This window comes from Papaver somniferum, chromosome 6 (genome assembly GCF_003573695.1).
Source record: "Papaver somniferum cultivar HN1 chromosome 6, ASM357369v1, whole genome shotgun sequence".
Classification (NCBI taxonomy): Eukaryota; Viridiplantae; Streptophyta; class Magnoliopsida; order Ranunculales; family Papaveraceae; genus Papaver; species Papaver somniferum.
Genome location: NC_039363.1, coordinates 13,380,044 through 13,407,137, shown reverse-complemented (window position 1 = coordinate 13,407,137; position 27,094 = coordinate 13,380,044). Strand labels below are relative to the sequence as shown.

At 36.1% G+C, this 27,094-nt stretch overlaps 4 protein-coding genes, 1 long non-coding RNA gene and 1 pseudogene across 9 annotated transcripts; 3 read left to right on the top strand and 3 right to left on the bottom strand.

Annotated features, from left to right (window-relative positions):
- Positions 1-426: 426 nt before the first annotated feature.
- On the top strand, positions 427-2,526 carry LOC113290515 (protein MAINTENANCE OF MERISTEMS-like). The gene is made up of 5 exons (XM_026540111.1): positions 427-1,255; positions 1,302-1,339; positions 1,420-1,677; positions 1,778-2,107; positions 2,180-2,526. The coding sequence occupies exons 1-5, from the start codon at positions 427-429 to the stop codon at positions 2,519-2,521; spliced, it is 1,797 nt and encodes a 598-aa protein (XP_026395896.1). The 3' UTR covers positions 2,522-2,526.
- A 585-nt stretch (positions 2,527-3,111) lies between these two features.
- LOC113290513 lies at positions 3,112-4,279 on the top strand. Its single transcript, XM_026540110.1, has 2 exons — positions 3,112-3,468; positions 3,893-4,279. The coding sequence occupies exons 1-2, from the start codon at positions 3,112-3,114 to the stop codon at positions 4,277-4,279; spliced, it is 744 nt and encodes a 247-aa protein (XP_026395895.1).
- Positions 4,280-4,435: 156 nt separating this feature from the next.
- LOC113285445 lies at positions 4,436-6,210 on the bottom strand. Its single transcript, XM_026534321.1, has 3 exons — positions 6,186-6,210; positions 5,128-5,424; positions 4,436-5,048 (listed from the first exon to the last, which is right to left on the bottom strand). The coding sequence occupies exons 2-3, from the start codon at positions 5,410-5,412 to the stop codon at positions 4,449-4,451; spliced, it is 885 nt and encodes a 294-aa protein (XP_026390106.1). The 5' UTR covers positions 5,413-5,424; positions 6,186-6,210; the 3' UTR covers positions 4,436-4,448.
- Positions 6,211-15,507: 9,297 nt separating this feature from the next.
- Positions 15,508-18,342, top strand: LOC113286969. 3 transcript variants are annotated; one of them, XR_003329621.1, is made up of 4 exons: positions 15,508-16,506; positions 16,783-16,889; positions 17,233-17,942; positions 18,058-18,342. It is a non-coding gene; the product is annotated as an uncharacterized LOC113286969 (long non-coding RNA). The 3 variants fall into 3 exon arrangements; XR_003329619.1 differs by having other exon boundaries at positions 16,783-17,942; XR_003329620.1 differs by having other exon boundaries at positions 15,508-16,889.
- LOC113286966 (uncharacterized J domain-containing protein C4H3.01-like) lies at positions 18,278-21,028 on the bottom strand. 3 transcript variants are annotated; one of them, XM_026535624.1, is made up of 6 exons: positions 20,616-21,028; positions 20,458-20,532; positions 20,060-20,199; positions 19,317-19,454; positions 18,743-18,962; positions 18,278-18,527 (listed from the first exon to the last, which is right to left on the bottom strand). In XM_026535624.1, exons 1-5 carry the CDS (start codon positions 20,887-20,889, stop codon positions 18,750-18,752), a joined length of 840 nt encoding a protein of 279 aa, XP_026391409.1. In that variant the 5' UTR covers positions 20,890-21,028; the 3' UTR covers positions 18,278-18,527; positions 18,743-18,749. The 3 variants fall into 3 exon arrangements, with proteins under 3 accessions (XP_026391409.1, XP_026391408.1, XP_026391407.1); XM_026535623.1 differs by having other exon boundaries at positions 18,278-18,524; XM_026535622.1 differs by lacking the exon at positions 18,278-18,527 and having other exon boundaries at positions 18,544-18,962.
- A 2,827-nt stretch (positions 21,029-23,855) lies between these two features.
- Positions 23,856-27,094, bottom strand: LOC113286968 (annotated as a pseudogene).

Here is a 27,094-nt window from a genome sequence, read left to right as displayed (position 1 = left end):
ATCATCTAATAGCGAAATAACACACTGTAACATGATTGATAGAATACAATAATTCTAATTTATCACCTGTAGTAGTTCACTCAAATTCATTAAACATGTATTGTTGTTGCTCACACAAGGGGAGATACAAAATTTTAAACAGTTCTGTGATATAGACGGTGTATGTAGTGAGATTCAAACTCGTTTAATGTAATTTTCGTATTTATTTACTTTAAAAAATTTTGATCTTCTATACTGTAAGTAAATAAAAAATAATCTTTACTGTAAATTTTTTTGATCTTCTATACTGTAAATTTTGATCTTCTATAATATAGAATAGAACTTCTTATGGATGCTGTAAACTCAGAAAAAACAATTACTAACTTGTATTTATATCGTGCTCAGATGTTGAGCAGAATAACGTCGAGATTTGCACAAGGAAAAAAGATGAATAATAAGAAACGCAAAGGTAAAGGTCCAATGGAGCCTGAAATAGACCCTAATGTTGGAGATTTGGAAGTTCCAGATACCGGGTTCGATGAAGATAGCGAAGATGAAACAACACCGTCCGTGGTATCCCTAGATAACTACAATTGCCTGGAAGATAGTGACAAACACGCTTCTACAGATATTACATATTCAAGCGATCCAAAATTCAGGTACCAACATCGTGGTTCACTCTTTTCGGTCATTGTTTATTATAAGGAGATAACAAAACATAGTCCAAAAATTAAATACATTATCGACAAGGCAGGATGGGGACGTTTATTAGCCATGGAAATAGGAGAAGCATCACACCCAGTGATTGATTATCTTGTTGAACGTTGGTGGGATACAACGCATACTTTTCACTTCCCTTTTGGTGAAATGGGATTCACGCCGCTTGATTGGGTAGTGTTGACAGGATTGAGTATTGGAATTGGGGATGATGTTCCGTATAACCCAGTCAAGTACAAATTTGATTATGTCCGTGAGCATGTTTTTCCAGAAATAGAAGAACCCTTAGATTATGAAGATCCCCCAATCTCTGGAAAAAAACGCCCCCCGGCACAGTGGATTTCAGATGCAATCACAATTAAATTTTTGACTACGTATTTCAAAGAAGATATCTTGGTTGCAGCTAATTTGGATGACAAACTTGCAGAAAAAGTGGCGAGGGCCTTTTTTATGTATGTTTTGGGAAATTTTTTCTTTTCCAATGCAAAGAACTACATTGATGCGGCTTGGTTAGCTGCTTTTGAGGATCTAAATGCAGTTGATATGTATGACTGGGGTGGTCCTGCTTTTGCAAAATTGTATGTGGCACTCAACGCATCTGGTAGGGGACAGAAGTCATTATGGGCCGTTCCAAATATTAGAGGTAAATTATTATTTATTTTTATTTCATTTAAATGTATATTTTTTGGCAGTTGATTTATTTGGTTGGTTATGATGGAGTAGTTTTGGGGATATGAATATCTGGGCATATGTAGACCGTGCGACCCAACTAGTGAAGAAAAATGGCCAAGAACTTCCCGGTGGAAAGCGAAGAAAAAGACTATCGATATTGTTCACTGTAGGAATGCGCTTAATCAGTTGACTGCAGACATCGTGACATGGAGACCGTGGGAATCCGCCATTGGTGTTCTTGACTCTGATGTTGGTCGCAGGGCTGTGGAGCTTTCAAACAAAAGGGTTATATTTACTTGGATTGGCAAGGTCAGTTAGTACTTGTTTTATATGAACATTATTACTTCAAAGTTATCATTTTATCCTAAGTTGAAGAACTTATTTTCTCTGATTACTGGTAATTTGACAGAATATGTGGTACCTAGGAGAACGATCTTGGAGGCAAAATCATCCTACTTTTGGAATTCCTAGAAATCCACCATTTAAAATTGGCGAGGTCAGTCATGAGAAAGCAAAACTTGTGAAAGAAGCTGGATGGGTAGATGCAAATATGTTTGTGAAAGCTGTTTCATATAATATGTATCTGCGATATTGGCGACATGTAACTAACTTCCATCAATTCGTGACCAAAGTCGATTGGGTAGTTGAATTACACGGGGTTGATGGTGACCGTGTTAAACACCTTATTCAACGACCTGCTCAGCATGTACCTATTCCACCACCACAACAATTATCATACGTAAGTACATCCCGTCATTATATTAAAATATATGGTAATCTCATTTCTTAATTATTTTTTTTTAAACGACAGCCTGAAGCTTATAATCTAGTTCAAGAACATGCCGATTTTAATCGTGCGTTTCGCGAGTTTGTATTATATGAAACGGAAGACAGGATGATACGTTTAAAGGCAAAAGATGAAGTAATACGAGGCCTTGCAGCTCGTAACAATTACCTGGAGGATCAGATGCAATTCCGTATGCAACAAACGCCGCGTCCCCCTATTGGATTCGGCAGTTTTTCTGAAACTATCCCACCAGCGGTGTGGGCTCCAGTGAGTCAAGCATCAACAATGTCGTCTGTTAACCCCCATCCGAGAATGACGTTTATCCCACCACGGCAAACACCATCGCATACTCCTACTGATGAATAAGTAACTTTTTAGCCTCCATTTGGATATACTTTTAGCCTCCACTTTGGATACTCCTACAATATCCTATCTTATCTCTATATAGGGTTACTTTTTAGCCTCCATTTTCAGACTCCATTTTCATTCTGACATGTTGATTTCTTTTCAGCCTCCGTTTCGGTACTTGTAGTTTAATTAGTGTTATTTCTTTTTAAGCCTTCATTTTCAATCGGTCAGTGTCGCTTCTTTTTAGCTATAGTCTTAGTCTTTGCAGTGTCAATTCTTTTCACTCGCATTTTCAATCTGCAATGCCATAAGTGTCTATCATGTGTCTATAAACCAATACTACATATCTCGGTGAATACAAACCAACACTGCAATATTCTTCTTCTTCGAACTCTCTTCTCTTCGAACTCCCAATCACTTCTCAAACTATACATTCCAATGGAATACTGTGACAATAACGCTGAATCTTCTTCTTCTTCGGACTCCGAATTTTTCTTTCTACTTCTTCTTCTGCGATCTCTGATAACAGCTTTTACTCATCAGATGAAGATGCGGTTGCATTGAGCCGAAATAATCTAGCAGTTAGTTTGGGAACTGCCATTACAAGTATGACATGGTCTCATACTCGTATAAAAATACCAAGAAATCGTGAAGCCGGAGATATACTTCTCTGGAATGACTACTTTTCTGACAACCCCACCTACCCAGCTAACATATTTCGTAGGAGATTCAGAATGCGGCGAGAATTGTTCAACCGAATATTGGCAGATGTGGTGTCTAGAAATCCTTATTTTGCTCAAAAAAGAGATGCTTGTGGCATTCTTGGATTATCCCCTCATCAGAAAGTAACTGCAGCAATCCGAATGTTAGCTTATGGATGTGCAGCAGATGCAATAGATGAGTATTTACGCATTGGAGAAACCACCGTTTTAGAAGCAACCCGTCGGTTTTGCAAGACGATTGTGGTATTATATGGGAAAGAATATTTACGCTCACCAACTGCGGGTGATGTTGAACTGTTGCTGAAAGAAAACAAAGACAGGGGATTTCCTGGGATGCTGGGGAGCGTGGATTGTATGCATTGGAAATGGGATAGATGTCCGTCAGCAGAATCAGGAGTATACACCGCGTATAAAGGGAGTGAAAGTATTGTGCTAGAGGCAGTGGTGTCACATGATCTCTGGTTTTGGCATGCGTTTTTTGGTATGCCCGGCTCCTGCAATGATATTAATGTAATGAATCGTTCTTATATTTTTCGAAAACTTATCAACGGGAAAACACCACCGGTGAACTTTGAAGTAAACGGGCATGCATATGATATGGGATATTATCTCGGTGATGGCATTTATCCACAGATTGCTACTATTGTGATGGCCATTAAACAACCAGATACACCGAAAAAATAAATTTTCATCGATGCAAGAGGGAGCACGGAAAGATGTAGAGCGTGGATTTGGTGTACTGCAACAACAATTTGCCATTGTCAAACAACCTGCACGAATGTGGAACCCGGATGTGCTTGCCTATATAATGAAAACGGTTATTATTTTACATAATATGATAGTGGAGGATGAGCGTCTTCCCGGTGATTGGCCACATGAATATGACTCACGTAGCAGGTCGGCACCGGTGAATATATCGAGGGTAGGTACTGAGGAACTTTCCAGAATGAGAGCTGCACATCGGCGTCATGCTATACACAATAAAGAAACACATTTTCGCTTGCGTCAAGATTTAATCGAACACATATGGTCAAATTTTGGAGATAATTATTAAGTTGGGATGGAAATATGTTGTATCGTATTTCTTCATCGGAAAATATGTTGTAACGTTGCTTACTAATGTACTATTTATCATATAAAAATTAAAATTCACTAAAATTGACTAAACTCACTAATTTTTTTATTAATGATAAATATTAAGGTTCAACTAATTCGGTCATGCTTTAAGATTGGTTTCTTTTGCGTTGTAGTATTTCCATCTTTCGAAGTTCGAAGTACTCTCTTGTTACAGTGTCCAATGTAGAGACATCCTTCAACATTATGGCCAAGTCATCGTCCGCTTCTTTCTTTAAATCGAGTTTTTCTTGCCTAGCTTGTTTCGCCGCAAACTTTGCCGCAGACTTAGCTTGTATTGCTTCAAACTCAGCTTGTCTCTGTCCCATCTTCATTAGTGATTGTGCTTTGTAATGTTCATTGAAACTTTGCTGCTCCTTAATTATATCCTCTAGCATTTCCTCCTGGGCATTGGATTTTGCTCTCCCTGTTTTCTTTAGTTGTTTCGATGCTTTCTTCCCCAACTGACGCTTACGTGTGTTCTCTATATCTCCAATATCTAGATCATCACTGGACTCGCCTGGAATTGTTTCCTCAATATCAGCGTTTTCCTCACCACTCTGAGAATCTTCCATTTCTTGGCCTGAATCAAACACAAACGTCGACCGTCCTGAATATTTGATACTATCTTTTAGAATTTCGTAGCACTCTTCGTGCTTAAATTTTTTGTTACCATTACTTTCTTTGAATCGCTTTCTTATCTCTTCAACCTGTTATTATTTTCAATACTCATCAGTTCCAATTACATGTATATAATTATTAAGGGTGCAAAAATTGACGATTACTTACCCTCAAGACTTCATTCCATCCGCTATGATATTCACCATCAACTTCCAACACTTTTGCAGAATAAAGTGAAACCTGTCTACTGATTCCCTGAAATCGACTCTGGATAGAAGTCCAAGTACGTTTTGGTTTACAAGGCAGGGCTTCTTCCAACTTATCTTTGATCCGACTCCATAATACTCTTTCTGGTTGATCGGTTCCGGTAGCAGAATCTTGAGATATGGCTAAATGGATTCTACATATCATTGTATCTTCTTCTGTTGTAAAATTGGGACCTCGTGGTGCCATATTTCTATATTTCTTGAAATAGAAATTATAAATGATAAGATTATGCAGAAATAAGTTTGTCAAATGCTATATATAGATATACGAAAGAGCCGTTGCAATCTATCAAACGGTCGGAAAATCAGAAAACCAAAATCAGAATTCCAAAATATAACCGTTGGCGCACGTAATACATGCGCCTGGTAACGGACGCTCGTAACACATGCGCTCCGAACAAACGCTCATAATACGAGCGTCCGTCCCAGACGCTCGTAAAACATGCGCCCACTCCAGACGGTCCTAATATATGCGCCCATCCCAGACGCTTCTAAAACATGCGCCCACTCCATACGGTCGTAATATATGCGCCTCACTCATACGCCCATAAAACATGCGTCTCACTCATACGCCCACAAAACATGCGTCTCACACAGACGTTAATAATACGTCCGTCTCCCGCATACGGTCATAATACATGCGCCCGGACCGGGCGCTTTTAGTAACTGCGTCCAAACCAGGCGTTTTTAATAACTGCGTCTGCTATGGGGCGTAGGTTTTATCTACGTATGGCCCGGCGGTGTTTATAATAACGCCTAACTCAAACGCTCTATATACATCCGCCCCATTATCATACGTTATTTATACGTACGCCCGATGTGGAGCGTCCACTATACTTCCGTCTGAAATCATACACCCACTATACTACCGTCCCACTATTAATCATTTTAGTCTGGGTTGGCGACCACATTTGGTCGCAAACCCTAATTAACTGGACTAAATATGGTTTTAGTCAGTACCACTGCGGCTGAATTTGGGACCAAATTTGGGTATAGTCCCCAAATTTGGTCATGACTGTGGTTGCTCTTAGATACTGTTTATATAGTCAAAAATCAGAAATATACTGTTTAAATAATCAATTTGGTTATTTCATCCAGAATATTTTTTATGAATTAATTGGAACAGACCAATATATTCCTATCTTCTTCAAATGTTTATTGGGTTGGAGAAGAACAGAATAATCTGCAAAAAAAAACAGAGTACTTCAAAAAAAAAACACAGAGTACAGCAAAAAAAAACATAATTAATTGCTCTGTTTTAAGAATTAATTGCAAGCAAAATAGAGTACGTAAAACAGAGCAAAAAACAGAGTATGTAAAACAGAGCTTGTACAGCAAAACAGAACACGTAAAACAGAGCTTGTACAGCAAAAAACAGAGTACGTAAAACAGAGCTTATACAGCATTCAATCACTGTAACTGCAAAATCCTTTCAGCTTCCCTGTAAGAAGTTACAAGACCACCTGCAGTTCACTACCTTCTCTTCCAGGCCAAGTGCTATAGCAACAACTCCACTGCCATAGTTTAATAACTTCAATCCATTGAAGATCCTTCATCTCTGCCTCATGCCAACCACAACTGCCATCACCTGCACATCTGTAATGTCATCTCCTGCATTCATTCCATTGCAATACCAACCAGTCCACCTGACACTTCACTAGAACCAGTTTCTCCATCACTAGCTCCATTACTGCTACCAGATCCAACAACTGCAGCTGCAACCAAACTCCAGTACAAGCACCTCCAAGCCATTACATTTAACTGCAATGACATCAGTTTCGTATCCTCGACATCACAACAATCTCATTTCAGCATCACCTATGCAACTACTTCATAACCAGTTGCAGCTCATTCATAACTTCAACACAATCCCATGCCAAGGCATAGCCTGTAATTCCACCGGTTGCACACATCTCAGCACTTTATTTCAAATCCTACAATAGTTGCTTCTAACTCAAATTCATCATCATCCTCACGGAAACAACACACATATCAACAATTACATTAGATGAAACCAGTTTCATCCTAGTTTAAACATGGGCGAAACCAAATTCCACCAAACATAAAACTGGATGAAACCAGTTTCATCTGAGTTTAAAAATGAGTGAAACTAAACTCAACCCGATCTAACACACAATGAAACCAGTTTCATCCTATATTAGACATAGGTGAAGCTAAATTCAAGCCAACGTAACATTAGATGAAACTATTATTATCCTAGTTTGAACACGGGTGAAACCAAATTCAATCCACTGTTGAATTAGATGAAACTGGTTTCATCCTAGTTCAAACATGGATGAAAACAAAATTCTACTCAATCTAAGAAAGGATGAAATTGGTTTCCTCCTATTTTAAGCTTGTACGGAAAAAAATCAATTTAACACAATTTAAAACTGGATGAAACCAGTTTCATCCTAGTGTAAATGTGGATGGATCCAAATTCAGTTTCATCCTAATCATTAGAATGAAACCCAGTTTAGTATAGGATGAAACCCATATATTCATCCTTGTTTACAATGAGTGATACCTAATTCAAAAATCATATATTCATCCTACCTATAGATGAAACCGGTTTCATCCTAGTTTAAAATGGGTGAAAGCAAATTCAACCCAATTTTAGTATATGATGAAACCAGTTGCATGGTAGTTTAAAATGGGTGAAACCAAATTCAACAATTTCAACTCTATCCAAAACAGGATGAAACCAATTTCATCCAAACCAAATTCAATCAATTTCAGACTAGATTTTACATAAGCTTAACCTAGATGAAACTAGTTACATACAAACAAAATTCAATGAATTTTAAACTGGATTTTACAAAACTTAAACCAAGATGAAAAGTTTAATCCAAACCATTTTCAATCATGTTTTAATCTAGATTTACACAAGAAGAAAAAAACAGAATGAAATTTCACTCATAAAAATGGTTCATTTCAGAAAATTAAGGTAGTTAACATCAATTCGTGTCAAATTGATGAGTTCTGATAATAAAATCATGAAAATGAATTAGGATCGAGAAACTTACCAGTGAAATTGATGGAAGAGAAAACCCTAATTTTGGTTTGAATGAATTTGAGAACTCTCCATTTAATTAGGGTTGCCGGTGTTTTGTGGTGGTGGTGATATCAATGTTGACGATGATGTTGATGTTTGCGGTGGTGGTGTTGGTTGTAGTTGTTGTAGATGCTGATGGTGGTGGTTGTAGTATTGTCGACGACCTAGTTTGATAGATCTGCTTATAGTTGATGATGGTGGTGGTTGAGAAAGAGAAGATCGAGAGCAGAGAGCAGAAGGAGAAAGTAATGGAAACCGTGGAGAATTGAGAGATGGGGATCGAAATTATCTAGTGAGGAAGAAGAAAGGTAAGGGTAATTGGGTCAGTTTCAATTAAAAAGTTTCACTGTCTATTTGACCCAGACGAAATCTCTACCCGTCCATTTGGCCCAGAAAACACACATTTTTGGCTATATAGTCCATTTTCTGAAAAAAATATTATGAGGTTAGTTTCTATCAAAAGCATCGGAAAAAAATAATCAATTATGTGTAATACAAAAACAGAACTCTAAGCTGCTCACTATTAGAGCGTGTTGATGACGTGTTGTAAAACTAGAAAATAGAAAAGGAAAGACACAAAGTAGAGGGGAAGAAGAAGAGAGAATTCTATTATTGTGTGTAGAATTACAATGGTTTATGTCTCTATTTATAAAGATATAAAAAACCCCACTCCTAGACACAGGGGCATCTTAATAAAAATAAACAATGGTTTATAACACATTTATTATTTTTCATGACAAAAACTATTTTTGTTTAACGCACATGCCAAATCCATTACTGATCCATTTCAACTAGTGCACGTTATGCAGTTAGCATTATGAGATTTAGGAGAGGGAATCGGATGTAACGAAAAAAAAAATGTTTGAAAGTGAAGGACAAAGAAGACTGGGAGGTTGGAGTAAACTAATCAAAACATCATCGATACTGGCAGGGCACTAGACTACTGGATTCTAGAGAATTTAGAGAATCCGAAAAAAGTGTCACGGGAAGTAAAAGCCAACCAAATCTTATCGATTAAAATTCTTGAAAGAATGACCAAGAATGATTATGTATGAGACATACTGTTGTAAGTATCATGGATGTGTTACATGGGGATTAAGGCTTAAATCCAATAACCACTACCAGCTATAATACTGAAATCTCATATCTTATTCTGTAGTGGTAACTATTAAGGAGCATGCTGCTTAGACTTGAGCGTGCCGAGAACAAAATCATTAGACTTGCATGTTAACAAGTTATAAAAGGATGGTTAATATAGTGATGAACTCCACTCCATAACTAATGAGTCTGATGGTCATGCATAAATTGGATTTTAAATTTAACTAAATTTTTATTATAAGATTCTCATGTTAAAGTTAATTCATTTCATTGATCTACACTCCTTGGTATCCTCATATTTTCATCTAACTACCTAGTGTTGGCAACATGGTAACCTTGACTGATCTTTGGGTGAGTAAATACGGTTGTGAGCTACCGGGGGAAACTAAGTACTTAGAAAATCATAAGCAAACCGTACAACGATCCTGTAAATTTATTTACCTTCTTTTATTTTGGAAATTGATTTTCTTTCGATGTGAGAGGGGAACTACACACATAACAAAACTACTTCTTTTTTGCAATTCATTCTTTAATTCATAATTTTAGAAAAACTCTAGGTATTTTGGGAGATTTGGCTTAGGTTTTTTTTCATTTTAAATTTTTTATATTAGAAGATTAATAAAAAATTAATAATAAACTTGTATTAAAATAAATTGGAATCAAGCAAAAAAGAAGAAGATATCAAGATTTTAAGAAAAAGATTGATAGTTTTTCAATACCAATTGGAATCTGATGTTGAGAATATCAGTCCCATATTGTCTGGGTAATCTAAGATCCTGCAGTTTCTAATTCATGGGGCCAATCCACTCATTGCCAATTGGTTTTTAGTTGGATGCCCATATTCTAACATGGTGTCAGAACATGCCATTTGTGTCGAGTCATTTGACCGCACTTTTAATTGGTTTTTAGTTGGATGCTCATATTCTTACATGCTATCAGAGCATGCTATTTATGTCGCGTCATTTGACCGCACCATTATTTATTCTGAGACACCCGATCTATTTTTTCACGTGTTAGATCCTATGTCGAGTCATTTGACCGCACCATTATTTATTCCGAGACACCCGATCTATTTTTCCACGTGTTAGATCCAACGAGGCTACACATTATCTGGATAATCTAAGATCCTGCAGTCTATAATTCTTAGGGCTACTAAAAATTCATTGCCAATTGATTTTGAGTTGGAAGCTCATATTTTAACATCCGAAACTAACGGGTATCCGGAATATTTAATAGGCCCGTTTCCGGTCAACAAATTTAGGAACTGGACCGGATTATTATATGAAATTTGTGTCCTATGGTACACGGGAAGATCCGGATCCATTGCAAGCCCTATCCATGGAAACGAGCTAGAAAAAGAATCTTTAACGTGTTGCTCTTTCATTAAAACCTTCAATTCCATCGAAAGAAAAAAAAAAAGAAAAAAAAAACATTCATTTACCACCAAGATAAATTATTTGTTTTTATCAGGTGGGAAAAGAAATATCAACTGTACCTATGATTTTTAGACCTATTTCTTTCTTTGTCTGTGAATACCACGCAATGGCTACTCTAATAAATTCTAGGCATACTAGCACTCAATGAGATGAAGTTGTAGAGTAATCTTGGTCACTTTTTGTTTCCTTTCTCTTGAGCCAGTTTCTAAGCACAATAGAGTCTAATATATACAAATACTACTAATACTATAGATAGCAAAATTCAATGTAAGTCTTAAGTGTGGTAGAGTTTGATCTTTATGCTTAAATTGCATGCCATGGTGCTGCTTGTTATCAAATCAACCAGATAAATTGTTCTTCTTTTAGCTATAAAGAATTAGTTTCTGATGTTGGGAAATTGCATCTCTATTGGCCTTGCATGTTTTGAGTTTTATTTCTTTTATCTTTATGTAGCCATAGAATGAAGTTGCGAAACACATGAAAAATTTATCAGTGCATTCCCATGCACGTAACAAACTGTGTAAAGTCTCATCTCCATGCATAAATTGCATCTTAACGGCATCAAAATTTCTCATAGTTTTCTCATGCGTGTCATTGCGCTTCATTGTAGGATATATATAAATTGGGATCTAACTAGTGTTGGAGGGTTTTAGCTTAGATTTGGGGCTTTTCTCCTCCATTTGGTGGATGATAGAGGCGAGGGTTGGAGCTGTTGCACTAGAACGTTTCTTGTTGATGCGACGTTCTACCATTTATCACGCAATGAGAAGAGATAACCAGGTTCGGAAACCATGTTTTAATGATGTTGGAATCCATCACAATATAGTGTTCAAGGTTTTATCTCTTTTTTGGTTTTAGAAGTTTGTAGATGGTGTAGGTGTTTTCGATCTATGGATTATGGAGGAGACCAGTGAGGTTGTTTGTTTAAAGTCGATCCTATATTGGTGGTGGTCGATCTTGTTTCAGGTGTTTGGGAAGAATCTATCGAGGTTTGGAAGATTCACTTTCGATCTTGTTTCAGGATACTCACCATAAGGATATCCATAAAATATTTCCTGAACTTATCCACCACCACTCTCCAAATCCTTGACATCATCATGGACTCGAGGTTTTATCAACTACGATAGATTTACACTGTGGTTGAGTGATGACGGAATCAAACATGTTTCTCTGTGACATAATCAAGGACTGTGACATGGTAGTGTCAATAACAGATTGTGGTCTTTTTGGGTTAGGGTTTACAAATGGTGATGGAATCAAGTGGTGGTTCCATAGGGTGTCCACGGTGGCGGAATGTGACAGTCAGTGTCACCAATTGTGCTCTTTTGGGCTAGGGTTTTGGTTGGTTTTTTCGTTTACTGTACTTAATTTTCCTGGGTTGGGCTTTTTTAATTGGGCTTTTTAACATATTTGGGAGCTATCAATTCTTGATATGGGTTACTTGGGGAAGCTTTTTACAACCAGTGTGATTAGCATTTGGGGAGCTTATTTACAACTTGTTTTGTAATAAGCATTTATGTTCTGGGTTTTAATTTTATATTTTCGTGTGTATATTCTTCAATCTTAATAAAATTTCGCTTCCAATCAAAAAGAAAATCTAACTAGTGTTGGGCACATCGGTAGCCTCATCCACTTGTTAACCATGCTGATCATATTGAGTTTTGTGATCATGTTGAGTTTCATGAGATATCGGAGGAAACTGACCAATTAGAAATAATAACGGTTCGTTGTATTTTGAATTGGATGGAATGTGGCCAAGTTGGAATATTTTAAGCACGAAATTGGTTAAAAAGACCAAAATCAATAATTCCTGGGTGAAAAGGACATTTAGATTTTGATACTGTTTAAATGGAAAAAAATGAAAAAATAGCCAGGATGTAAACAGTTTCATCCTACCCAATTTCAAATACTTTTTCTTATTTTTAATTTACATCAGGATGCATCCAGTTTCATCCTTACTATATTTTAAGTTAAAGTCAGGATGAATCCAGTTTCATCCTTGTTATTTTTTTGGTGTCCATTTCACCCATACTAATTGGTACTCGTCCATTTGAACCATGTTTTAAAAATATTTGGACAAATGACCCATTTTCCGTATTTTGAGAGTATTTTGGATTGCTATATCTTCTAAAATTAGTTTCATTTGATATTATATGTTTGAATGGTGAATGACTTATCTCTGTGTCATAAAGGTTGGTTTATATTTATAGCTTCTGTCTCGAAGATATAAGTTTAGTTTCGGCTTTTGTATCCAACTCAATGAACTCATTATTAATTGTAATGGGCTTCTTTTTATTTAGATGTCTAGACCAGCTATAAAATGGGCTGTATGTTGACTGATGGAAATGAGAAAACATATTTAACCATTGGTGGCTGGTGCTGCTGTTTCATGGATCAATATAAATTTCTGGTCCGAAATAATATCTCAATCGCCTATTTCTTCCTCCATGATTTTTAGGATCATTTCTTTGTTATGTTGTGGGAATCAGAATGACGGCAATCAATAACTACTGCAATAATATGTAGGTATAAGATTTCTTTGATCTTTTTAGCCCGAACAAATGTTGCACAATATTCACTGTTGATGTGGATAATTTCATTTAATAGACTGATCACTAAGTAACTTGTCAAGACCTATAATAACTTATCAAATTTTACGAGGGGTTAATAATCTAGTGGATTTTGTATATGGATTTAGACTTATCCTCCTATCATGGGATAACCCCGAAGTTAATCGCATAACCAGGACGGAGCTATGTAGAGCTCATGGGTGGTCCCCGCCCCATGTTTTTGCTTAATTCATTAGTGATCCTTCAAAATTCTTACTAATTAAAAGTAAAATATCTTAATAAGCCCTTCCTAAATAATTTGTTTTGTCTATTAGCCCTTCCTGTATGAAATTTCTGGCTCTGTCCATGCGCATAACGTAGGAACAGTGGGATCCACTTTTATCTTTACTAATCTAGATGCTAAGGCTTTCCTTTTAACCATCAGATTCCCTATCGGGATAATTCTTGGGATGAATTGTCAGTGTGTGAGGCACTGCTCTTGTGTTTGGGGAGTATGAATTTACTATAAATGTCCATTTTGGTTAGGCCAGTACAACCGTATTTTAGATAACAGTTCTTCTAGACGTACCATTCAAATGAACGGTTTTAAAACCTCCTAGACACACAAAATTGGGCCCCACCATCAAGAGACTTGCAGGGGCTGGTTTATGGGGCCCTCTTGTACATGTGAGGTTTTAAAATCGTTGAAATGAACGGTTTGTTTAAATTTTTTGTTTAGATATCTTTAAAAACCGTCCATTTTAGGATAGTTTGATTCCACTTGCATTATATATATATATATATATATATATATATATATATATTAATTTAGTTTGGAAACCCCAAAAACTACTGAATTAAACATGTGACTGAAAATGAGAGTTCAAGGTTAGGGGCATACCAGCGCACAAACTAGGATTACTGAGTTAAAACAGAGTTGAAGATGTCAAGTAATAAATCGTGGACATTAATTTCTTTTCTCCTAAGCCAGTTTATAAACACACAACAGAGTCTAATCCAATGCAATTGTTTTAACACCGCTTAATTGGGACCTGAAAACTAATCTGGGGCCTCACACTAGAAGACAAAAAAGGTCACCCAAATCTAATTTCAATAATCCTTTATCCAAATATTTTAGGTAATGCTAATCTATCCTTATTTAATTAGTAATCATCTTATTTAATTAGTGTTAATTTTACTTAATTTGATTTCAAACTTTTTTTTTCTTTTTACAAAATTTTTGTTTGCAATTTTTTTGTTTTTTTTTTTTTGCCTAGAATTTTATGCAAAATCGTCATGGTAGTGAAGTGTTTCAATGACGACCCTCAAGAGTCGTTAATGTTTCCAAAACGACCCTCTGCAAGAGTCGTTAATGTTTCAAAAACGACCCTTGAGAGTCGTCATTGTTTCAATGACCACCCTAAACTGTCGTTAATACATATAAGACCATGACGACCCTTTGATGAATTTCCTCCATTAATGACTTTTCGAAGAAGATAACGACCATTTTATATGCATTAACTACTATTTAGAGTCGTCATTGAAACAATGACGACTCTTGAGAGTCGTTTTTCAAACACTAATGACTCTTCAGGGTCGCTTTTGAAACACTTCAATACCTTATGATTTTTCATACAAATCTGGGCAAAAATAACAAATAAAAAAAAATTAAAACTAAAAACAATTAAATTAAATAAATTTTAGAAAAAAAATAAAATTAAAACTAAAAAAAAAGTTTAATAGGGTGACACGTGTCGCAATCCTTAGGGCTGGGGCAATCTTATCTTTTCACTGTCTTTAGACACTCCTTATCCTCTTTCCATGAGTGGGGATAGGAATCTAGGGCCCCAAATTAGTTTTCGGGGCCCCCAATTAAGCGGTGGTGTTTAAGTGTGGTAGAAAATGAATAAGAAACTCTGCTTTACACAATTTTGTGAATTAAAATTAGGGATAATTGGAGTTTAGTACTCAGGTTTTGACCAACATTACGCTTTGATCTAATATTTGTCCAACGTCAGGCCTTGGTATCTGGACTGGACATTGATCTGAATTGACCGTTTATAGTCAGACTTAATTAATTTTATAAAATTAAAATACTGAGTTTGCAATTATATCCCTGAGAAGGGACTAAAATCCAACTGCTCAAATAAAATTATTAATCCGACGGTAAAGATCAAACATCCATTAACCTAATTCCCTGCACACATTTATCAACCCTAATATTTATCTAAGAATTCTTTTATTTCAGTTGAACCAGATCGCTAGCTTGTTCTATCTCGACTTTGTATGGATTTGAACTCAAACGAAACTCATAATCACCGTACTTATTTCTTGTTGCTATATCCCCTCTTTCCCTGTATGTTCTTGATTGTAGCAGCCATTCCACCATTTTAGTTCATTCCTTCATCACTATAATCAGCAATAGCAGCATCACGTTCCCGATCTGAACTCAACCAAAAACTTATTCTTATTCACTACCACATCCCATTAATTAAACATTTCAAACCAAGAATACCAGATGCCCTTTTCACTAACCTAAATCTCTAGATAGCAACCAATTTTTATCAATCAACATCACAAAGTGGGGCTTTAATAAAATTCCCAAAATTCTCATTTCCCAATCTATGGTTTCAAAATGGGTTAATTTTCGAACCAAATTCCCAGAAATCCAAATAATGGGTGTTACAGCTTAGGGCTTCAATTCATTTCCATCAAAAATTAAAAAAGACGGAAACAACAAAAACATCAAATTTTCCTATGTAGTGATAGCATAGAATTACAATTAATCAATTCAAATTGAGGAGAAGAACTTAATACCAATAACAAGAATAAAATAAATCGAAGTCCTTCATCAAGCTAGCATGGAGCAGCAAGGTTTCCATGGAGAAATTGGTAGAAGAATGATGAGAGATCCATCAACGTTAGAAACAAAAACAGCATCAGAACATTTGGAAGAAAGACCGAGTGACTGGGCGTACGTTGCTGATAGTAATCATCAGAGAATCAAAAAAAGTTCGTAAAAGAATTCTTAGTAAGAGGCGATAATGGTGTTAGGAAGAACATCCAAAGATCGCAGTCATGAATGGGAAAGATTGGTAGTGGGGGTGATGGGAAAATGGTCATGTAAATGGTTGGAAGTTAAGGTAGTAATTTTGTGTTAGTAATTCTATTTTATCTTTCATTTTATTTTACTTAATTATTATTTTAATTATTTTTTAACATAAATTAATTTCTAACCAAGTCAATTCTGGTCAACGTTCAGTCCAGGTATCAAGACCTAACGTTGGCCAAATATTAGATCAAAGCCTAGTGTTGGTCAAAACTTGAATACTAAACTACAATTATCCCTTAAACTTGTGTCAATAGAAGGGTTTCGTTTTGCATGTTACACAATTTTAAAATGTTTGTTTTGGTGCAAGGGAGTTGTTTGTTTTGGTGCAAGGGAGGGAGGAGTTTGGATGATCCAGTGCAGCGTAACATTGACAGGACATATATAAATGTTAATCCACCTAATGTTGGGAACATGGTAACCTCCACTGATTTTAGGCCGAGTATATTTAATTTTACGAGATATTAGAGAAAACTAAATACTCAAATAATAATAACAGTCAATTACCGTACGCAAATATTTAGTAACTTCATTTGGTTGATTTTTCTCATTTCATGCTTTGTACAGTAATTGTTAACTGACTTGGATTTGGTACACCGATGAAAATTCTTAATAAACCATTTTGTATGTTTTCAAGTAAGATACATTTTTATTTTTTGGTGCACACATAACTGAACACAGTTTGTTTTTGACTAATAAACAAGAAAAATAAGTAGTATGTTTTTGATTGGTAAATTTAATTTGGTATTGGCCACCCCAGATGAATAAGACACTGAGATCCGGTCTTTAGCAAATGAATTGGTTGATATTGGTCCTTCAAGAAATCAAGTGAATTCAATTTGGTGACATGTTGCTATATCGTAAAGGGAATAAAGATGCAGGACCAATATGGAATGGACTATGGAGGGAGGAAATTTGAGGTACTGATAAAAAGAATTCCAGCCATTGCAAGAAAGGCGTTTCCGAAAAAACACTTGTTTTTTTCTCCCTCGATACCTACTAGAAAAAAGGCAGACAATTTCATGGATAATGTCAACAAACCAATGCTACTACTGTTTTTGTTACTGGATGCCAAAATGACTGTACCATTTTGCTTGGAAGGATACCAATCCAATGGCAAGCAATGATTTGGTACTCTCCCAAGCAAAGGGGTGCCCATTAGCAGAGTTGTTTTTGTTGCACAAGAGATATGATCAGGCAGGCTTTATGAAAAACAAAGCACATGACGCGTTACTATATTCAAAGCCTACAAAAACCTTAAATTTTGGAATTCTTTAAGACACTAGCCAAATCTGAGAGACTAGAAGTATACGCAACTGGTCTTTAAATACAGAAGAATCCCCTTCAAATCCTCATGCACAGAAATAAGAAAGAGTTGCATCTCTCTTAAAACAAATTCAACTAATCAAAACATGAAGTTCATTGTCCAAATTTCTGTAATCTTGACAGGCCTTTTGTTCTCCGGTATAGGTATGTTCTGTAGCTTTTTCTCCCTATACATTCTAATTTTGATTCGAGATTCTGCAATCTTTAATGGGTTGCTGTAAATCCTAATTAGTTACCAAAATTCTTGAAAATTCTGCAGTGTTTGTAGGTGCAGCGCCAACTTACAAGTGTAAGCAGGAAATGACAGGAATTTTCAGAGGACCATGTAAGCCGCACTGTGAAAAATTTTGTGCTCAATACTACAAAGGAATTGGAGAATGTGATGAGCTACACAGATGTGTTTGTACTTATAATAGTCCTATTCAGTGTGATGGATAACTCAAGTATGGTTATCATGATCAATAAGTTTAAGATACTGATTAACGAAGCTCATAAATAAAATTATATAAAAGTTATTTATCACAAAGTTTGCGTATTTGATTTAGCTGGATCTTTTAGTCTTTAAAGTGGAATTTAGTCCTACAGCGCTCATATATTCTCTAGTCAGATGTTATATTAGAAAACAACCAACTGCTCTAATTAAACGTTACTCAAAACAGGAGTTCATCAGAAAAAAGACGTACCTCCTTACAAATGAAAATATGAGAGACAGGCACTGGAATTATTCTGCTATAGAAAGAGAGAATGATTATTCGAAACTGCATATTTCTTTCTTTCTTGATCAATACAATATGCAAACAATGACATGTATATATACAATGTAGCATTACTACATTTCACAGAGATACAGATTTTACCAAGCAACAAATCCTATATGTTTCACAACAGTAGTTTAGCTTTGTACAATAAATGTTACTACTATGTTGTCAAGGAGATGTTCTTACTCTTTGACTACACTGCATCGTCTTCGTCATCTGTGGCGAGTTCAAGGCCTTCAGCTGCTAGAAGCTGAGTGATGAGCTTTTTCTTATCGTCCTCAGCTTTTTTCCTCATTATATCCCTTTTTTTCAAGACTAGTGTGTGCCGTTTGAGAGTATTGGAGAAGTTCTGCATGGATGCTTTCTTTTCTTTAGCCAGAATCCTTCGTTCCTCATCTGGGTCTACCTGAATTATCCAACCAATACATACTGGTTCAATATGAAAAAATAATTCCATAGTTTAATCTGTGCAGTTGTTTTCCAGAAGCTACCGCAATGACTTTTTCTGTGTTGATCATCAAGACGAGTTGGTGGGTACAAGTTCTAATCCTTGAGCAACCTAAAGCTAGTGCGAAAAGGGAGAGCGAAACCTACTTGATAGGAGTAAAAGTTCATATTATGCTGGAAGAAAAAGGTTTCACAGGATACAAATGCATTCTTTTATTCCAGACTACCATGATGGTATGAACGTACATATATACAGGGGATGAGCTAGCCCATTTCCCATTTAACACATACAGGAATGCTTTTTAGTTTTTACCTTTGTACGAGACAGACGACGTACACGAACATTCAACTCATGCTGCTGCTGTTCAGCCCAAGCTGCGACAGCCATATCACCTCTCTGATCAAAAGCTGTTCGCTTCTTCACGAGCCAATCCATCCATGCTTGTGAAGCCTGAAATAACAGTGATAATAACAAGCTTAAGAGCAAACATATACCATCCGGCAGGTTGTCAACATGTCCGCATATCATAATCAGAACCGTAAAGGGAATCATGGCCGTATTTGTATCCTTAAAGAACTAGAGTAAATGTCTGAGATTTAGTTTGAGCTAGAGCATTCTACACTCAACTAGTTTGTATAGTCTCTCTGTCCATATACAAATTGATTATCTTGTTTCAATGTTTTACGCATACTGCAACTGGTCTTACAATTGGGTCCAATAATGCAAATGTGCAATGACTAACAAGCTTGCCGTTTTACCCGATCTTTAGAAATTCAGCCAAGTATACCTAAGCAAATGAAACTGTACTGATTCAAGGTTAAAGAAAAGTTGATTGACAGTCACGTCGAGATATTCTCAACTGAGAATACAAGGATTACTGAAACAAGGAAATTAAGCAATGCCTTTATACTATCTCAATCAACAGAACAACCACAAGGGCCGATGCCACCTTATCAAGATGTACCCTGAGGCTGACATCATACACTGTTTTAACAAAACTTCACACTAGAAGAGCATCATAAACAATACCGAGAGGCGAGAGTAACAACCCGTACCTTCATAGGATTAACACGGTGTTCCCTATCATACTGTGTGCGCCTCTCATCATCTATGAGCAACTCATAAGCAGCTTGTATCTTTATGAATCGGGTTTCAGCCGTTTCACCTTCCTCAAGAGTTCCGCTACCATTATATACTTGAACAATAAACAATCAACACAAATCAATTCACTTCCTAACTACTCCTCTTTCTATAAATTATTTCAAATCAGTAGTACTACTCTTAGAATTCAGGGAACAAAAACGCAAAGGATGCCATTATCGCGAAGAGCCAATAAACAAAGAACACATTCGATATGTCGAGCAATCAATAAATGCATGATTTGGCTTAAAATTTGAACTAAGCTACCAAAAGACAGTACAAAACAATCACTCAAAAGAACATAATAACTAACCATCAGGATGATAAAATTTGGCGAGTCGTCTGTAAGCAAATTTTATCTTCTCTTCATCAGCATCCCTCTCTAATTCTGCAAACAAACAACCAAAAAATCAAATAAGCTATGAATCAAAGTCAAAAAATATAATTGAAATTCTCACTTCTTTTGCTAACCAAGTGTGTCGTAAGGAGATTTCTCCTCACTCCAATTAGAAGAAGCCCTAAACCCCCTAACCATAGTTCTTCTTGAGCTCAATTGAAACCCTTTCTCATTAATCTTCGAAGAAGTAAATGGATTAGACGAAATCGTAGAAAAAGATCTGTAGTTATCAACAGGTTTCTGGGAAGAAGAAGAAACCCCTAATAATTTTGATTGTTCTCTAAAACCACAAATGAAAGATGAAATCACTATGTGTGGACGATAAATTGTTCTTTGAAGATTAATCATCTTTTTTCCTCTCTTTTCCCCAAAATCGATGAAGAAATTTGGGGAATTTGGGTTTTGTTTATTTATTTCTCCTGTTTCCTATACCGTTAGATTTTCAGTACAAAAGATAGGGAAGGGGGTGTTCATTCCTCGGGGAAAGAAAATTTCGTGGTCGTTTAAAGCTTACAGACAAAAGAGATTCCTGGTGGACAAACTTTGCTGGCTTAACTTGGCGTAGCTTGACTTGGGCATAGTTAGCCATTCGGGTTACGGGTAATAGTTCGGGACGGTATACGTACAGAAATTATACGGATTTAGATAGGTCGAATTTGGTCAAAATTTCGGTCAACGGTTCGTTGTTTGGACAGTAATTCGGAACGTCATATGTACGTGCATATTCGTTTTATAAATGTGAGTTCGGAACTTAAAATTCGGCTTACATATATGATAAACTGATAAGTATTATGACCTTATTACGAGACTAATTTTATTTGTATATGATTTGTAAGATGGAAAAAAACATTTTAGCGTGATTATTTAACAAGAAGTAAACAATTTAATCGCATAAATGTATTAAAAAACTAGTTTATAGACTTTTAAACAAAAATCAACACATAAACACTGGTCAAACAACTACCAATAGAAAATTATAACTGAATAATTGTATTTAAATATAAAGTATATACAATCAAACAAAGTTCTAGTTCTAGTTCGGAAATACCATTAGGATTCGGTCACTTCGGATACGTTGCGAATCATTCGTGAGGTTCATATAATTCGAGAACTAGGTTCAGAATTCAAATAGTTCGGAAGTATCATTTGGATTCGATCAGTTCGGGTATGTTCGCGAATCATTCGGGAATGATTCGGAAAATTACTAACTAGCCACTTGGGATGTCGTTATTGTGAAAGTGAGGCCGTACAAAAAAAAAAGAAAAAAAATGTTGGGTGCGGGTGAATTTTGAATTCAACTAGTATATTTTTGGTTTTATTGGTCATTCACAGATGAATATAAAAATGCAATTAAATCATGGTGTCTAATAGAGTACCAGATTATTAACCTGGCTAAATTGGTGCTTATAACTATATGACAAAATAAGGTCATTAGGAAATAATTTGTAGAAACCCCTTATCCACTATTTATATTAATGCCCAATATACCCTTATTAAATTAGTGATGATTAATTAATTTAATATTTATTAAATTAATAAGTGTTTGAGTAGGATTATAATGTTTGGATTAGAGTAGAAAATCATTTTTCTTTTTTAAGGTTGGGAGGGAAAGAAGTAGAGGGGAAAAAGGAAAAACTAGGGTTTGTGATTTTCTTAACAAAAATGAAGCTTTATAGTGATGATGATGACTCTAGTAGTGATGAAGAAGGGGGTGCATCAGATTATCATGATTTCGATCCTACCGAATTGGAAAATTTGTTGAATGAAGAAGAGAAAGTGAACCAAAGAATGCTTGAAAATATTATTCAAGCACAAGAACTATTTAGTCGGGAGGAAAAAGATGATAATGCTTCTAATAAACATGTATGAGCGTAACGATCTACAAACATGTATTTGCATGTCCCAATTTCCGAATAAGGAAAAAAAATTCAAAACTTTAACCCAGAATCGGTTTATTCGATAGCATGCCATAAACCGATTCTGGGTAAAATCCTCAAATTGGGTACAGGAATCGGTATTTGTTCATCACCAAATAAACCGATTGTAGTAAATTTTTGGCGCGATGGGTACGTGACTAGAACCGGTTTTTTTTGGTGATGTGCATAATCCGATTCCTTCACTTGAATAATCACGTAGAATACACAAAGTTGACAATTGGTTTATTTTCGTGCGTATGTAATCCGATTTTGTAGAAAAAAGATTCAGGAGAAATGTGAACAACAATCGGATTATATGACACGAGAGGTGAACCGATTGTAGACTTTAAAATTTTTTCGACAGTTCTTTAATCGGTCTTTATAGTTGCACCTATAATCGGTTTACTCGACTGTAACATATAAACCGATTTTGAATCATCAACTTTTTGATATTTGTTGTAGATTGTTGTGGCGTTTGAAGAAGATCAACCCAAATCCGTATCTCTGCTGATTCCTGATACCTCAGCCCACTATTTCACCGATTTGGAATGGAAAGATAGAAACGATGCAAAGCAATGGTTTATAGACAAGGGAATAGAGATCAAATGCACGTTAGTTTTGGGACGTCATTCAAGTAAAGATCGTTTGAATTTTTTTTGTGAGAGAGGCGGAAAGCAAGAAAGTCACTGGGCAAAGCACAGACTGTACGTGAAGACTCCGACAAGGGAATACATTACTAAATTAAAGAAGTATGATTGCATGCTTAAGCTTATAGTTAATAAATACACGCAAGAAAACCGATGATAGTAAGGTATACAAGCTCTCTAAAGTGTTGAATGGTTGTCATAATCATGATGATCCGGAATCTCTTGTTGGACGCGTGTCCGTTTGTGGGTTGAAACCACATCAATGGGAAACGATAAGGTCGATGAAAGCGTGTAAACCAAGTGATATCCTTAGGAAGATTAAGGAGGATGATAAGGATAACTTGTCCACTTTGAGGAAAATATACACGGCAAGAGCAGCCTTTAGGAGGAGGTCATGGGATGGTAGAGCGGTTATGGAGAAAAATCTCAATGGTTAGACGATCAACACGGATACACAATGAGGAAGCAAGTATTGGAAGCAAAGTGACTCGTATTTTCTTGGCGCATCCGGAGATGATCAAGTTAGCACAATGCTTCTATCAAGTTTTGTTAATAGATTGTACATACAAGACCAACAAGCATAATATGTCGTTAAACATTGCTTTCCATACTTCCGACAAGCAAACTTTCACGGTAGCATGAGGGTCTATGGATCGGGAGAATGATGCGACATATGCTCAACTTAGATCACAAGGATTACTGAAATAGTGAAATTAGGCAATGCCTTTGTACTATGTCAATCAATAGAACAACCACAAGGGCCAACGCCACCTTATCAAGATGTACCCTGAGGCTGACATCATACACTGTTTTAACAAAACTTCACACTAGAAGAGCATCATAAACAATATCGAGAGTAACAATTTGTACAGTTATAGGATTAACACGGTGTTCCCTATCATATTGTGTGCGCCTCTCGCCATCTATCAGCAACTCATAAGCAGCTTGTATCTTTATGAATCGAGTTTCAGTTGTTTCACCTTCCTCAAGAGTTCCGCTACCATTATATACTTGAACAAAATCAATCAATATAAATCAGTTCACTTTCCAAGCACTCTTCTTTCTACAAATTCTTTCAAATCAGTACTACCACTCTTAAAATTCATGGAGCAAAAATGCAAAGGGTGCCAGTATTAGGGCTGCACATAACCGACCCTACCCGCGGACCCAACCCGCACCCGTCAAGATTAACCCGCACCCGATCCAACCCGCTTAGGAGTGGGTTGACTATGGGTGAGCACGGCCAAACCAGCTGTATGATGGGTCGGTTGTGGGTAGCTGCTTCCATCACCCGACCCTACCCGCCCACCCTCCAGAATTTCCTAACCTTAGATTATCTATCCTAGGATTAATCTCATCCATAGAAAATACCATATATAATGTCTAACCCTAATCCTATCAACTTTCAATCGCACCCCTTTTCACTTCACTCCTCTTCAGCCTCTTCTCTCCTTCGCTCGGTTGTGCCTTTTCACTTCAATTGCATCAATTCTCAACTCAGATCACTACCAGAAATCCAATAACGGAAGGTAAGAATCGTAAGTCATACTAATTGATCTATTTATAATTTTTAGATTCTGTGATTTTCTTTGATTTTGAATTATTGGTATCTGTTTAGGGTTTTGTTGTTTTTTTTTTCAATTCGGGGTATCTATTTTTGTTATAATCTTTGATTAATTGATCTTGCGATATTCTGACTTTGTTTTGTTAATCTTTTGTGTATATTGGAATTGGATTTTGGGAATTTTGTTCACTTCTTAAAGGATCTAAAAGTAATCTGAGATTCTGAGGTACTACACTTATGACCCTTATCTAATCTGGCAACATCCAATTGATTCTGAGCTAAAAGTAATCTGAGATTTTGAGATTTTGTTAATGATTTTGGGGATTTTGTTAGTGTAATGGTATTTTTATGGTTACTATGATTGCTAAAAATTGCTAAAATACTGAGACTGTAACATGTTATTACTTGAGCACATTGGCAGTAAATAAGAAACGAATTGATTCATTGTTTCTAACATTGTTTCTAACAGTGCGGTATACTTCCTATTTTACAGAATTTTTTGTGTTTCAGTTTTACTTTATTTTACTGGATGTTAACAGCCATCCTCAATCTTTCACCATGGAAAGTGATATTACTGGCAGCAGATAGCTTAAAACTAAAATTAGTGTTTGTATTTGAAAATAAGAAATAGTAAAATTCTTGGCTCTAATTCTATGGGTGGATTTCCCTTTTAGAGTTGCTTAAACTAAAAATTGGCAGCAGATAGCTTTAATCTGTTATCTAGGTACAATCATCATAAGCGGAAGCTGGTTTACATTTTTGGTTTCTGCTGCTCTGACTGACCCCCCTGCATTGTAATTATCAACGGCAATATGTTTTGCAATGTTTTCATCCTCCTCTGAAATGACTTTTTTCTTATTATAATTTTCTGTGGTGATATTTGTTTGTTGTTTTATATTCTGCAATGGATGATGATTATTGAACTTGTGCCACAACTGTAGAAGTTAACTCATACAATCAAACAACAATATGTATCCCTTTGGTGACTGAAGATGTCTGACATTTAATTTGTATGATATAGTCTCTCTAGTTTTGAGGCTTGAGTTGTATGACATTTAATTTGTATGATTCTCATGGTCATCTGGTTGCGTCACATGGATGGCATAGCATAATTATACCCCATTGTCGGTGCTTTGATTACTTACATCAACTTTCATTCTAATTGTTCATTTCCCTTGCAGATCTATTTGGTGACCTTGATACTTCTTACATCATCATAGATGATTGATTTCTATTGGGTTAGACAAGGTAATGACGCCAAGGGCCACTGTCAGTAAATTGATTCTGAGTTCGTTGGTCTGTTACATCTATGTTATTGTAAGTTGTAACTAATTGACATACGTTGATTGATTTCAGGCTTCCAGCACATTTAGGGGTAAAACGTCTACATTTTTTGATGGAGGAAGATGGTCGCTTGATATGAATCACATCTCATGATCTTTCTTTTCTCCAGCTACTAGTATAGTTATTAGGATTTAGTACAGTAGCCAGTAGGCTAGTAATTCACCATTTGAGCTTTTAGAAGTTGAACTCATTTTTATTTTGTGAACACTCTTAGTTGTAAGTAACTTGTTATGATGCTAATTGTCTGCACTTTTAGTTATTTGTCATGTTCATACAATTCATTTCATTTTATGACGGGTTAATCCGCCATCCACCCGAACCAACCCGCTGTAATGTGGATCGGGTTAAAACCGACCCACTATGATGTCGGGTTGGTTGTGGATGACAACTTCTATTACCCGCCATCAGTGGGTTGGGTGGTGGGTGAGGTCAAAACCGACCCAAACCGACCCATGTGCAGCCCTAGCCAGTATCGCGCAAAAAACAACTCATTGCCAAAAGTTAATAAAAGAACATGTTCGGTATGTTGGGAAATCAATGAATGCATAGCTAAGCTTAAAATTTGAATTACGCAACCAAAAAATACTACGGAACAATCACTAAAAAGAACATAATAACCAACCATCAGGATGATAAAATTTGGCGAAGCGTCTGTAAGCAGAACTTTATCTTCTCTTCATCTGCATCCTTTTCTAATTCTGCAAACAAACAACCAAAAAATCAAATAAGCTATGAATCAAAGACAAAAAATTGAAAAACATAATTGGAATTCTCATTTAGTTTGCTTACCAAGTGTGTCATAAGGAGATTTCTCCTCACTCCAATTAGAAGAAGCCCTAAACCCCCTAACAATAGTTCTTCTTGAGCTCAGTTGGAACCCTTTTTCATTAATCTTCGAAGAAGTAAATGGATTTTAAGAAATCGTGGACAAAGATCTGTAATAATCAATAGGTTTCTGGAAAGAAGAAGAAACCCCTAATAATTTCGATTGTTCTTTGAAACAACAAATGAAAGACGAAATTACTATGTGTGGACGATAAATTGTTCTTTGAAGATTAATCATTTTTTTTTCTCTATCTTTT

Coding starts and splice junctions, on each gene's coding strand:
- LOC113286966 (XM_026535624.1), bottom strand. CDS start 20,889: ATGATTAATCTTCAAAGAACAATTTATCGTCCACACATAGTGATTTCA. Junction 19,455..20,059: donor ACCGTGTTAATCCTATGAAG/GTACGGGTTGTT, acceptor CTGTTATTTCAG/GCTTCACAAGCATGGATGGA. Junction 18,963..19,316: donor GTCGTCTGTCTCGTACAAAG/GTAAAAACTAAA, acceptor TGGATAATTCAG/GTAGACCCAGATGAGGAACG.
- LOC113290515 (XM_026540111.1), top strand. CDS start 427: ATGAATAATAAGAAACGCAAAGGTAAAGGTCCAATGGAGCCTGAAATA. Junction 1,340..1,419: donor GGCCGTTCCAAATATTAGAG/GTAAATTATTAT, acceptor ATGATGGAGTAG/TTTTGGGGATATGAATATCT. Junction 2,108..2,179: donor CACCACAACAATTATCATAC/GTAAGTACATCC, acceptor TTTAAACGACAG/CCTGAAGCTTATAATCTAGT.
- LOC113290513 (XM_026540110.1), top strand. CDS start 3,112: ATGACATGGTCTCATACTCGTATAAAAATACCAAGAAATCGTGAAGCC. Junction 3,469..3,892: donor GGTTTTGCAAGACGATTGTG/GTATTATATGGG, acceptor TTAAACAACCAG/ATACACCGAAAAAATAAATT.
- LOC113285445 (XM_026534321.1), bottom strand. CDS start 5,412: ATGGCACCACGAGGTCCCAATTTTACAACAGAAGAAGATACAATGATA. Junction 5,049..5,127: donor GATGGAATGAAGTCTTGAGG/GTAAGTAATCGT, acceptor AAATAATAACAG/GTTGAAGAGATAAGAAAGCG.